The 13,075-nt window shown below is 34.5% G+C and overlaps 1 protein-coding gene across 2 annotated transcripts in view; it reads right to left on the minus strand.

Annotated features, from left to right (window-relative positions):
- The window catches only part of Sap30 (SIN3-associated polypeptide 30), a 96,814-nt gene extending 85,871 nt beyond the window's left edge, over positions 1–10,943 (minus strand). The window contains exons 1-2 of one of the 2 annotated variants that reach the window (XM_090407013.1): positions 10,820–10,943; positions 8,709–8,930 (exon numbers count right to left, since the gene is read on the minus strand). In XM_090407013.1, coding sequence (XP_090263139.1) covers positions 8,709–8,876 — 168 coding nt within the window. In that variant the 5' untranslated portion in view covers positions 8,877–8,930; positions 10,820–10,943. Of the gene's footprint in view, positions 1–8,708; positions 8,931–10,046; positions 10,153–10,819 lie in introns of those variants that run through there. The other variant, XM_090407022.1, reaches the window with a different exon arrangement.
- Between the last annotated feature and the right edge of the window lie 2,132 nt (positions 10,944–13,075).

Consider the following 13,075-nt stretch of genomic DNA (forward strand, 5'->3'; position numbering starts at 1 on the left):
AGCTTTGTTGATTCTGTTGTCTGATTAATATTTTTGAAGTGGAAATTGAGTCTATTCAAGATTGGACTTTTCAGAATCCATTCAGTTCTTCTAAATGTTGGTCCTCTCCTCCACTATACTGCTTACTTTCTCTTTTAATTTTCCTGCATATATTTTGTACCCTGCATTCAGCAGACTAATTCTCCTACAGTTATTGAAGTCATATTGATTTCTTTTTTTATATATATACATTACAATAACCAGTGCTTTTTCCCCCAAGAGTTTGGAGTTTTCCAGAAATCTAGACAAAGAATTTTAGAAGTCTTATTAAATTTTTCATTTGCATTTTTCTATTAGATCATTCCTTGTTTTATAAAATTTTACTTCATCATCAGCAGTTCAGAGATTTTGAAAATAATTTACCCATTTTTTGAAATTTATTACTTGTATGTTTACCTTTTATTTTATTTCTTTGTTCGTGTATTTTATTATTTTATAGGTTTTTGGTTGTGACTTAGATATATCATTTTCTGGTTCTATTACAACTGTTCCATCCATCCTTCTCTCTCTGTTTTTTCCTTACTTCTCATTTTGCAATTACTGTTTCTTTTGTACTCTATTTCTGCTTTTACTGTTTAATCTTTATTCCTAAAGCTTTCTGTTGCTGTTTTTGTCAGGTTTTTTCTTTCAGATTTTTCTCATTCCTCTTTTATGTTGTTTGATTCATGCATGGTTTCTGTTTTTAAATCAGTGCATTTCTGATATTGTTGCCTAGTAGAGGGATCTTGTAATGAAGAAATTTTATAATTCGGTTGATAGTTATTTCCATTTTCTTTATTTTTAGCCATTTTGGTGTAAACTGAATTTTTGCCAAGACCATATAATGATTAGAGTTTAATTTAAAGTCTCAATATATTCCTACATCTAGGATTAATTCAGCTAACTTAAAATTTGTGATAATGTAGTCAATAACTAACTTGCATCCTCTGGCTGACATTGTATATTTATGTATTTCTTTCTGTTCAAATACCAAGTTCGTTATTCTCATTTATTATAAATAACAATGTTATTTATAATAAATCTTACAGTCTGTGTTCATTTTGATTACATATATCTTCACCAAATCTCTCTAAATTTATTTTGTATTTCTTGTTTCCTATTCTGGCATTTAAATCCCCTGCTAGCAGTAAAGTCTGTTTTATCTATCACTTTCTGCAGCTCTAAATTTTACTGTTTTCTTCTTCTTTTCCCCTCTTCTGGTGTACATACTCCAATTATTATGTGGCCTTAGTGTTTCAAGTCTCATTTCTTTCAGTCCAGTAGTTATAATATACAATATTGTTCTCATAGAGTTGTGCATCATTATACATGCTTTTGCTCTTTCTTCCTTTTTTTATTCTGCCACAGATCTGTATATAGTTATTTATGATAAGAGGTATACTTAATGAGAAAGTGATAAAAGCATGTTTTCCAGGTGTGAAGATAAAGGATGTCAGTGAAATTGAAAGTCTGCAGAAGAAAGAAGCAAACAGGTTAATTGTTTTGGAAGGCACAAATGATTTGAAAGGTGAGAAATATGCAATGAGAAAATATATGAAAGAGGAGTATGTATAGGAGGAATGGCATACAGTTTATAGATGTGCACAGTGAATTTGATGGACGAAAGGACCAATACATGCTAATGGACTGCACTTGAATTATTTTGAAGTTAGATGACTGGTGAAAGTGTTCAGTGAGAGTTTGGAAGTGCAAAACCAGGAAAACTAGGAGGAAGTAATCGAGCATGTGTATAGCCACCCTTGGGTCAGATGAGTGTGAGTGCAGGGAATGACTGAAGAACTGGGTAGTTTCCCAGGTTTCGAATCTGAATGGGTAGGATATGATATTATGTAAGGGTAACTATTACTAGTTGTTTAATAGAGACATTCACATTACACATACTATCTTTTTTGAATAACAGCTTCACACATGTAAGAGAAAATTAAACATAATTTAATATTCCTATATAATTTGTTCAATATATCATGACCTTCTATCATCACAGCTGTCCAGTAGGAGAAAAGACTATTAGAGTTTGGAGACATTGGAATAGATATATAATTAATTTAAAATAATAAATAAAAATTATAAACAACAGCAATCACTTCCCAAAAATTAGAAATAGGCATACAGCCTGTCCAATTAAGATTAGGATGGTGGCGTATGGCTTCACATGATTTAAAAAACAGACTATCAAATTTCAACCTAGTGTGGTGTCATGTCGAATGCATGAGAAGCAAGACCTGAACCTCCAGAGAATCCAAAAATCTTATATAATCTTCATGCTCTTCATTTCTAATAATAGCAAAACAGCCAGTCAGTCCAAAGCAAAGATGAGAAGAACAGAGTATTTATAAACACCAAGCAAGGATAAAGGTAATAGTGTATCTTTGATAGGTGGTAAGAAAGATTGCAACTTCTCGGCTGGTTTGAAGGTGATATACAAATTATATCTGCGAAGGGTCCTTGCTATTTGTTCAGATGTTCCTTTAAGGTATTGTATGCTGACCCTTATAGCATAAGATTGCAATCTGAAAGAGAGATGATAATTATCAAATCTTTTCTGTATCAAGGTCTCATTGTATTTATTAAGTAATAGAGAAAGTTTGCAAAGATGTCATCCACAAAACATAACCAAATGTTCTATAAATGTTCCTCTAAATGTTTCATAAAATAATCAACCAAAGCAAGTGATACAGGACTACACATAGCTTGATCTACTGAAATAATTTATTATGTGAAGTAAAATAACCAGCATTGATAATAAACTTCAATAATTTGACGTCAGCAGCAAAATCTACTTGTAAAAACTTAGAGTTTCTTGGAATAGTACTTTTGTAAACAATGGAACTACATCATATGAAACCATCATTTCAGACTTGAAGATGAAGATCTTTAATTTTTTTCTTTTAAGTGAAAACTATTTTTTTATATAAGGGGTGAATTTCCGAGTAAAATTTTGTAGAAGTCTTGAAAGATATTTTTCCAAATAATAAGTAGGAGATCCCATGCAATCAATTATTGGAGATAATGGATAACCAGCTTTGTGTACCTTAGGAAGGCTATCAACATGTGAGAGATGAGCATGATTAATCTGCAACTAGATCTGTCAATTAGTGGATCGATTACACAGTAAAACATTAAGTTTTACTGTGTGATCTTTTAAGCGATTGTAGTCAGTAGTATCCATGAATACAGCTGCATTTCTTTTGTCAGATTTGGTTATTACAATGTTATTATTTTAGCATAAAGAATGGAGAGCTTGTATTCAGGTAAGGAAATATTCAGAGGAGGAGGTGGTTTAGCTTTATATAAAATCTGTGCAATCTCAAACCTTAGCTTGTTAGTCAGCTGTATATAATTCCCTAATACCTTTTTCTACACTATCATAAAAACTAAATGAGGCATATAATGAGGTGTTACAGCAAAAAATCTTGACTGTTTGACAATACACTTAATTCATCATTTGTAAAAGAACTGTTAGTTATATTTATGATGCATTTTTCATGGGCAGAGCTGGATGGTTGCTGAATGAACCAACAACTTCTTTGTACTAACAATTCAGACTTAAACATCAACTTATGTTTATAGCTTAAGCGAACACATCTGGCTGAAGAAAGAGAAATTCTACTGATTAAGTCAAAATGTTCAGGACTAAGATTATTCTTTAGTATAGTTTGAAGTTCAGAAATTTTATTGTTATCAGAATAGAAGAGCATCTCAACATAACGTATACTTTCAGACAATAGTACCCTGCTAGCTTTTTGGTAAATATTATATCAATTATATTATTTCGTAAATTATTTCAGCAGATTGAAGGTACTGCAATGGGTAGTCCTATATCACCTGCTTTGGTTGATTCTTTTATGGAGTATAATTTAGAGGATCGGAATTTTAACACCATTTCTCCTTGAACTCACACTTGGTTACGTTTTAGGGATGATATCTTTGCAATTTGGTCTTACTCTAAAACAGAACTACTTCAGTTTTGGGATGAAATTAACTCCTCATATGCTCACATTAACTTCACTACTGAATGTGAATCTAACAATCCTCTCTTTTTGGATACTTTAATACATCATAACTCTGCAGGTAATACTGAATTTTCCGTTTACAGGAAGCTTTTATAGACAGATATATCCATGCATCTTCATATCATCATCATCCTTCAAAAAAAAATAGGTATTATCAAAAGACTTGAGTATGCACAATTTGTTCTTCTGAGTCTCTTCTAATAGAGGAATTAAGTAAAATAAAACTTACTCTACATGGATACAGCAAGACCTTGATACAGAAAGGATTTGATAATTATCATACTTCTTCCTACCAACTCCTTGAGTGTTGATGCTAATTTCTTGGCTAGATAATTTTGGCTGTCTATACCTTCAACTGTCAGATGAAGCAGTGGCATGGATGAGGTGACTAATAGACATCAGAGAGTGGTGCAAGGTGGAGTGGAATCAAGACAAACGAGTATGATCAGTGGAGTGCTCCAGGGCTCCGTGTACTAAGACTACTACTCTTTAATTTGTACATTAATGATATGGCAGAAGACTGGGGAGGGGGAATATTCAGTTGTTTTTTGATGATGCAAAACTGGAGAGGGCAACAGTTGATAAAGGTGATATAGATATCTTGCAGGATCACTTAAATAAACTGGCAATGTGGGTAAAGGATAATGGTTGTCAATTTAATGCTGTAAAATGTAAGGTAATGCACTTCAGGATGAAAGGGTATAGTACATATTTTGTATTACATTGATGGTACTGGATTAAAGATTACAGAAAAGATGAGGCTAGGGATCTGGGGGTGATGATGGATACAGATTTAAAATTCAGAGGACATATTGCAAGAGTTAGCAAAATAGCTCAGAGGATTGGCTGAATGTTGAAGAACACACACACACACACACACACACACACACACACACACACACACACACACACACACACACACACACACACACACACACACTAACAAGTAAAGACAGAGAGGTTATTATTTCTCTTTATAAGGCTATGATTTGACCACATGCATTTCTAAGTGACCAAGAGGTGATGGACAGGATTAAGAGATGAGTGGCCAAGCTTGTAACAGATCTGTGGAATGCTCTAATGAGGATAGACTGAAAGTGTGTGGGTTCCAAAGTTTGGCTGACAGGCAGAGGAGAGGGGATATGATAGAAAGTTATAAGTTACTGAAGGGATTCTTATAAGATTGACATAAAAGAAATTTTCAATACATGGGGAGTAGGGGAAAACAAGGGGTCACACTTAGAAGTTATCTAAGAGTGTACTTACACTTGGATAAAGGATTAAACTAAATATATAATTTATTGATGGATAGTAGTTTTTGTCTTTGTTTTTGTTAGTATACACACCTTCATATTAGCTTGGTTTAGCTGTTCATCAAGTTCCTCTTCTTTGCATGTGATGCTCCTTCAATTTGATTTTCATGACACCTCCAAGGAGTCCAAAGACTCGTCAAGGGAGGGCTACTCTACAACTCTCTGTCTCCACCACTTCCATCTGTCACCATCTATATCAACACAATCTACTGCCCACCACTAGTATTTTTTGTCTGTAAATTGAGTGTCCTGAAGGCCGATTTGTTTTTTTTATAGGTTCCTTCTTCCATTCTATTAACTTTAAGTATATCGTTTGTAACAGTGCTTCTATGGTTGTAATTCTGTAAATCCCAACACTTTGTCTGCTGATCTTTTAGTTATTTCCTTGATGACCATCCAATCTTTCTCTGTTCATCTCAAGCATGCACTCTCTTTCATTTGTAAATTCATTATATCTGATATCTTTAGTAGCTCAATATTCTACTTTCTCCTTATTCTATGTATCTTTAAAATCTCTAATAAATTAACTGGTAGCCAACAATAATCAAATAACTTGAGAGAGAATGAAATGATGCGTTAAAATGACATCATTTCATTTTAAGGAGTGCAAATTATGCAAAGAAAAATAACAATTTTTGAAAGTATTTAGCACAAAGTCTGAAATTCACTCATTACTTGTTTCTGATAAACTGCCTGTGGTGAGTACACACATATCTCCAGATAAAGAAATCAACCCATTTTATGCAACACAAAATATTTTGAGACGTGAATAAGTTTTGATGACTTGAAATAAAATAACATTGCCTTTTGAGATTTTCTATACCATTAAGACAGTTCAAAAATACTAGTTTCACATGAAAATTCCACTGAAAAAAATTGAAACCAGAATGGTTCATATAAATAAATAAATATATATATATATATATATATTCATACACACACCCTCTGTCCATAAAGAAACCAAACTTTTCAAAAATAGAAGAAACTAGTGGCGCCACCTGTTGTATCTTTTTGTTCTCGAAAGCGGCAACCTTCTTTAGTGTGGTGTCAACTGTTTATGACATTTGTTTCATTAGAAGCCAAGTTATAGTGACAAGAGCGAGTGTGTTTTGATGAACGGTCGGAAAATGAGTTTCAAAGAGAGAACTGCGATTGACTTTTGTGTTAAACTTGGTAAAAGTTTTACCGAAACGCATCAAATGCTTCAAAAAAGCATACGGTAATGAATGCTTATCCTATACTCAAGTTTATGAGTGGTTTAGGCAATTTCAAAGTGGTCGCGAGACGCTTGAGGATGACAAAAAAGCCGGGCTGTCCAAAAACTGGACTGAGTGAAGTTAACATCCAAAATGTGCGTGATTTCATCAAAGAAAACCCGAAATTGTCCATGAGATTGATTGAAGATGAATTGGGGATTCCAAAATCAACTGTGCACAACATTTTTACCTAGAGTTTGGGCCTTCGTAAATTGAATTTGCGAGTTGTTCCCCATAAGTTGACTGACGACCAAAAAACGTATTGAATTGAACACTGCAAGGACCTCGTTAAAACCACTCATAAGGACTCAAACTTCCTTGAAACGATCATCATTGGTGACAAAACATGGTGTTTTGAGTATGAGCTCTAAACAAAATGCCAGAGTGCAGAGTAAAGACCACCAGAAGTGAGGCATCTGAAAAAAAAGTAGCTTGGAGAAGTCAAAAGTAAAGACAATGCTGCTTTGTTTCTACGATTCCAAGGGCATTATCCACAAAGAATTCGTTCTGCCTGGCCAAACGGCCAATTGTTTTATATCAAGTTTTGAAGTGATTGATAGCGAGAATTTGTCACATATGGCATGAATATCGTGATGCAAGCAGCCAGTCATCATTCGAACACTGTGAGACAGTTTTTGAGCAAAAACCAAGTTTGTGTGTTGGATCATTCGCCTTATTCACCTGATTTAGCACCCTGTAACTTCTTTCTCTTCCCCCAACTTCATTTGCCCATGAAAGGAAAGCGATATCTCCGTAGCACAATTGGAAGAATGACGGTACACTGTGCCCTTCGATTGGAATAGGCCTAACTTTGTTTCTCGTCGTAACAGGAGGGAATCTTTATGTGGACTTTTTCAATCGAAGGTGAGTTAGCCGATCTCATACGGAGGTAGCAGGGTTTTTTCCTCCCGGAAACTAGGGTTTTTCATCCCGTATACAAACAAATCGGCCCTTCAGAACACACGCAATTTACAGACAAAAAATACTACTTGTGGTGGGCAGTAGATGGCATTAATGGAGATGACTGGTAGTAGAGATTGGTGTAGTGGTGGGGACAGTTGTATAGTAGGTGCCCTCCCACAATGCATCTTTGGACTCCTTGGAGGTGTCACGAATAATAATAATAATACAACACCATTGAAAACGTTCAAGCGGTAGTAACCATGATCCTCAACAGTATCCCAAAAACCAATGTAAAAACTCATTTAACGAATTAATTGACTGTGCCAAACACTGTATCGAAGCTGAGGGAGAGTATATTGATTGAAATAATTATAATTGGCTGTGTTTTATTTTCTACCAAAAGTTCAGTTTCTTTTTGGACAGAGGGTGTGTGTGTGTGTGTGTGTGTGTAGGCTAATCTGTAAAAATTGCATATGCTCAATACATTAGGGTCACAATATATGGTTGGTATGCATAAAACAGCCGTGTGAATATATTAATTAGTCTCAGCTCTGGCTGGGTCATAAGGGAGTGGAAAGAGAATAAAATACTTCCATTATATAAAGAATTGCTTTAAGGCAAAGACAGCAAAACGACACACTAATTAGTATCTCACGAGTGGTGGCTAAGGTATTTGAAAAGTTGCTTAAGGGCTAAATTCATGAATGAGGTAATTAGAATATGATACAGTATGGGGCAACAGTGCAGCTTAGTGAAGTAGGTCTTGTCTTAATTTCAAGCCGCTTGAGGTCTCTAATAAGCAGGATGGTGGTCTTGAACTGGACTAAATCTTCTACCACCTAAAGACTACATAAGCATTCATGACACAGCGAGATTTAAGCTACCAGCATGTTGGTTGAAGAGCAGAGACTATCCACTCAGCAAACCAAGCCATATGGTATGCCATTTCCATTATTAATCTTCATAAAGTAAAATAGTAGAAAACAGCTATAAGGAAAAACAGGGCTGCTCCTTCATATAATAGACTTTGCCATCACAAAGAGATATTAGGAATGAGCAACATGAATCATAAAGATACAAAATTCAATACTTAAACCTCTTTATACAATAAAAGAATGCATTAACCAGCAATGGAACAATTATTTGGAATATTTACAGAAAAACACAGAAAACCAGGAACTCACATTCGGGTCAATGTTCAATTTGAGCTTACGCTGTGCTACAGTCTTCTGAATACGTTTGCTGTAACTAGCATTTCCAGCTGGTCGAGCACAACGCTCTCTATCATCTAAGAGGCAACAAATTTGATTATGACTGCTCTGACTTTCTTCTTCTGTACTAAATCCATTCATAGTAAGTGTGTGGTTACTTCTGTTCAATAGTTATGTCCTCATTCACTCTCTTTTCTGAAAACCAAACATTTATCTGTTTGTAAATTATTTTAATCAACATAAAATGTTGCATGTACCAGCTTTATTCATTTTAAGTTTTTCTGAAGACAATATAAAAACAATTATAAAGATGCACTAAATTAATTTTAAGATCTGAATTTTTTTTTAACAAAAATTAATCTTCACACTTAATAAAGCAAACATAATTCAGATGATAAAAACTGAAAACCAGAAAAAATGTTAGTCTGTGTGTGGTACCCATTACATGTTATTATATATGTAAAAATTAGATCAAAGACATTTTTACACTTGTAAACAATTTTATAGTAATTTATGAGATTTTAATTTTAAATTAATTTCAAAATTACATTTTAAAACTAAAACTTTAAGTTAAAAATATAAAAACACACTATTATTATACAAAATATATTAACATACAAAACATTATTATTACTGCACATTCAACTTATGTAAATAAAATATATGGCTTCAGCCCTTTCATGCTTATACATCTCATGTGCATCTAGATAGGCCATTCCAATTTATCAAAGCAAATTGACTTCACTCTTCTTCTCCAGTCCTGCATTTTGCTTTTTAGGTGTTAATATGAGTGTGTGTGTGTGTGCGCGCACACACACACACAAATACAAATACTATTAATGTTATTAATGCAACAAGACATATATAACAAGTAATTTTAAGTTACTGTGAGAAAAAAAAAAGTAGCAAAATTATAGGTGCAGTACAGTATTATTAAGATTCTATAATGTGCATCTATCAAAAGTTGAGGTTTGCTATATGCACTTATGATTTGATTGTGCTGAGCTCGTCACATTAATTATCACTAATATATATGAAGATGTACTACTGATAAGGATTTGATGAAGTATGGATGACCATCCTTATTATTTGAAGTTAAATAACTCAATGTTGCAGAATGTATAGGTGTGCTCCACTTTCCTAGCCATTTCTACAAATTTTATGCATCATTAGCATCAACCAGACTATTTAAAACCATCTATCTCAATTAGCCACTGGTACAGGTGATTAAGAATAACAAGATTTGGAACATTTTATTATTCTAATGATAATGAAATGTCCCAAACGTAACTCACCTTAAGGTAATATTACCTGAAGATTTTTTTTTTTTAAGGTCATACCAAACCAGCGATGAAATGGAAGTTAATACATTTTACTTGAATTCTTCCACTGTATCCCATAAGGGTAGATGCATAATGTCTGTAGATTTGTGTTCACCGTGTTAAGTTTGCTTTAATTTGCTAAGGAAAAATCTCTATCTCAGTATTGACTATTGAGAATCACCTTCAGCTGAAAAAAAAAAAACTATTAAATTTCCTTGTATTACTGACATAATTCGAATCCAGGTCTTTTAACAGAGAAATGTCGATACACTTGCCAATGAGGCTGATATGTTAACTGCTAACACCAAAATTAAGATCCAGAGAAGGCAGGGGATACCATTTTATGACAACTAGTTCTAGTGTGACTTTCTTAAACAGCATATAAACACAAAACAGCACACGTTAACAGACTGATAATTTCGTGTTAAAAAAATAATTACAAATTGTTTTGTCAACAATGAAATTATTAATGCATTTTCAAATATAAATATAAAAAGTAGCATGAATTAATGATGAACGTTATAAACACAAATGTGTACTCGTACGAGTGCGAACTAAATGGACTCCTTGGAGGTGGCACGTAATAATAATAAATATAATACACAATTTTTATTCAATATCAAATCCCAACTATAACCAAATTAAAACGCTTTAACATTTAGCAAATAACGCAAGTTGGAAAAGAAAGGCCTTAAAAAATAAATATTTTTAACTGGAAATATAGAAAAACTGTATTTTTACATTTCACTTGTGCTTACTTACCAAAATACCATCAAGAAATATAAACAAAAGTACGCTGAAGGGTGAAAAAAACAACAATTTTCTCAAGCCATTCACAATTGCAAACTTCTATAGTAGCAGCGGAAAAACCGAACGCTGCTTTGCACGGTGGATCTCCAACCGATAGAATTACTCTCTTAGTGCCAGCTATTTCCCTAAACGCCACATATTTCCCTACACATATTTCATATGTGTGTGTTTAATTGTTACAACTGATTTTCAGTACTGTTTAAAATTATATATATATAAAAGCCATCTACCATCTTCGTTAACATTTTTAAAAGAAAAAAAATCAAAAATAAATTGCAAAAAAATATTGAAAACAACTGCTGTATACTAATACTGCCAGGTTATCGATTTTTCCTGCCTTCGTCGCCTCATAACTTACTGATATGCACCTTTAAAAAGTGAACTGAATACTATTGTAGCACAACAACATTAAGCTTCCTATGAACAAATTTCTTCCAAATCAACCTCCTGTTTGTTAAGAACTGAGTATTATAAGATCTTAAATTTGGATCTAACAAAGCACTGAATGAATGGCATCACAGAAATCTGCCAATAATGTCATTTTATTGCACAAATTAATTTGCCGTCAGTAGGATTTCTGAGACTCAGAGATTCACCTGTTCTTGAGACCCGAACATTTTTCTTTTACAAGAATTCCCGAGACTATATACACTGGTTGCAAAAAGTAAATGTACGCCATGATGTGAGGAACAAAGAGCCATGGTGCCCACCTTAACAAGACAGGACATGCTTTCGATCCGATGACTGCAGTAATCCTATGGGGGCATACGTTCCACAAACGTACAATAGTCATAATTGGGAATTTTGGACTATTCTTCCAATAGGCATGCAATGAGGTCCAGGGATGTTGTGGGCATACGTCCCTTGACTTCAATGGACATTGCAGTTCACGCCACAGATGTTGAATAGGGTAGAGATCAGGGCTCTTTGTAGGCCAGTCAAGTGTGGATTCAGCAAGACAATGCATTGTCTTGCTGAAAGAGGAATGCTCAGTTTCGTAGAAACGCCACAAACTGGGAAGCATTGTATTGTCCAGAAAGTTCAGATACCTCTCGATGTTCAATGTTCGTGGAACCACAAACACAGGTTCGAGGCCAAACCAGGAGAAATAGGCTAAAAATGTTCCGGACATCGACCACATTCACACCTACATCCATCCATCTGCTTAGTAAGGGGTGTGGCATGATCCATCTCTCCATAACACAGATTTTTAAAATTCCACATTCCAGTGTACATGTCCTTTGCACTACAAAGAAGAGTTGGTTCGGGTAATGTGGGACTTGTTCCACATACTACAGTCCAACCATGGAAACCCATGTCGTGACCCTCGATTCTGAATGTTATTGTGCAGATTCGTGTTCCAGTAGATGCCTGGAACTCCGCATTCACTGTGTCAGCTGAAGATGGCAGTTTTTATACATTATCTTTCATAACATCCTACAGTCACATTCGTTCAGTGTGGTGGGGCATTCGCTGTGGGTAGCACTGCAGTTGACTCCCTGCTCTTCCATCTCAGTACGGTATCATTGATTGTTGACCTGTGATGGGCCAAATTGCCGAACACCTCATGGTCGTGTGCAACATGGCATCCTATCACACGTCTCTTTCAAACTCTGTTAATTCTCATCTCGCAACTATTTCACCCAGATGCAGTTGCACTACCTTGGGATCATCATATTCCTCCAATTTATATCTCCAAAAACACATAACTCATTACATGGCACGATCCAGCTTGTCCATTGACTTCTTTCCAAGCAGTGTAATTTTGCTCATAATTAAAAATATATATATTTGTATTGTTTTTATTAGTTATTGTAGTTTCATAAAATTTTTCAACGACTGCTAAAAGCAAGACATGGTTAAAGCAGAGAAGATTTTGCCTTAACCACGTCTTCCCTTTAGCAATCGTTTGAGAGCATTTTATGGGAGTACGAAATAATCCTAAAATAAAAATATTTGCGTCATCGGAACGAACAACAATACTGAAATAATTTTTATTTGAACTCCATGGCGCTTGACCGAGCAAAGGAAGACTTAGGTTCAAATCTAGTCGACGACTAGAGGAACATTTTTAAGCTTTTCTTCGACCGGTTCCCGAGTTAGTCGATCTATGGCACGGACAAGGTGGTTTTCTCCCCCAGAAACTCGGGTATTTTGTTCCGTAAACTCAAGAAAATCGACAGTAGATAGACAATACAATCTCAGACA

Source organism: Typopeltis vanoorti, chromosome 2 (genome assembly GCF_054136105.1).
Source record: "Typopeltis vanoorti isolate ZY-2024b chromosome 2, IOZ_Tvanoo_1.0, whole genome shotgun sequence".
Lineage (NCBI taxonomy): Eukaryota > Metazoa > Arthropoda > Arachnida > Uropygi > Thelyphonidae > Typopeltis > Typopeltis vanoorti.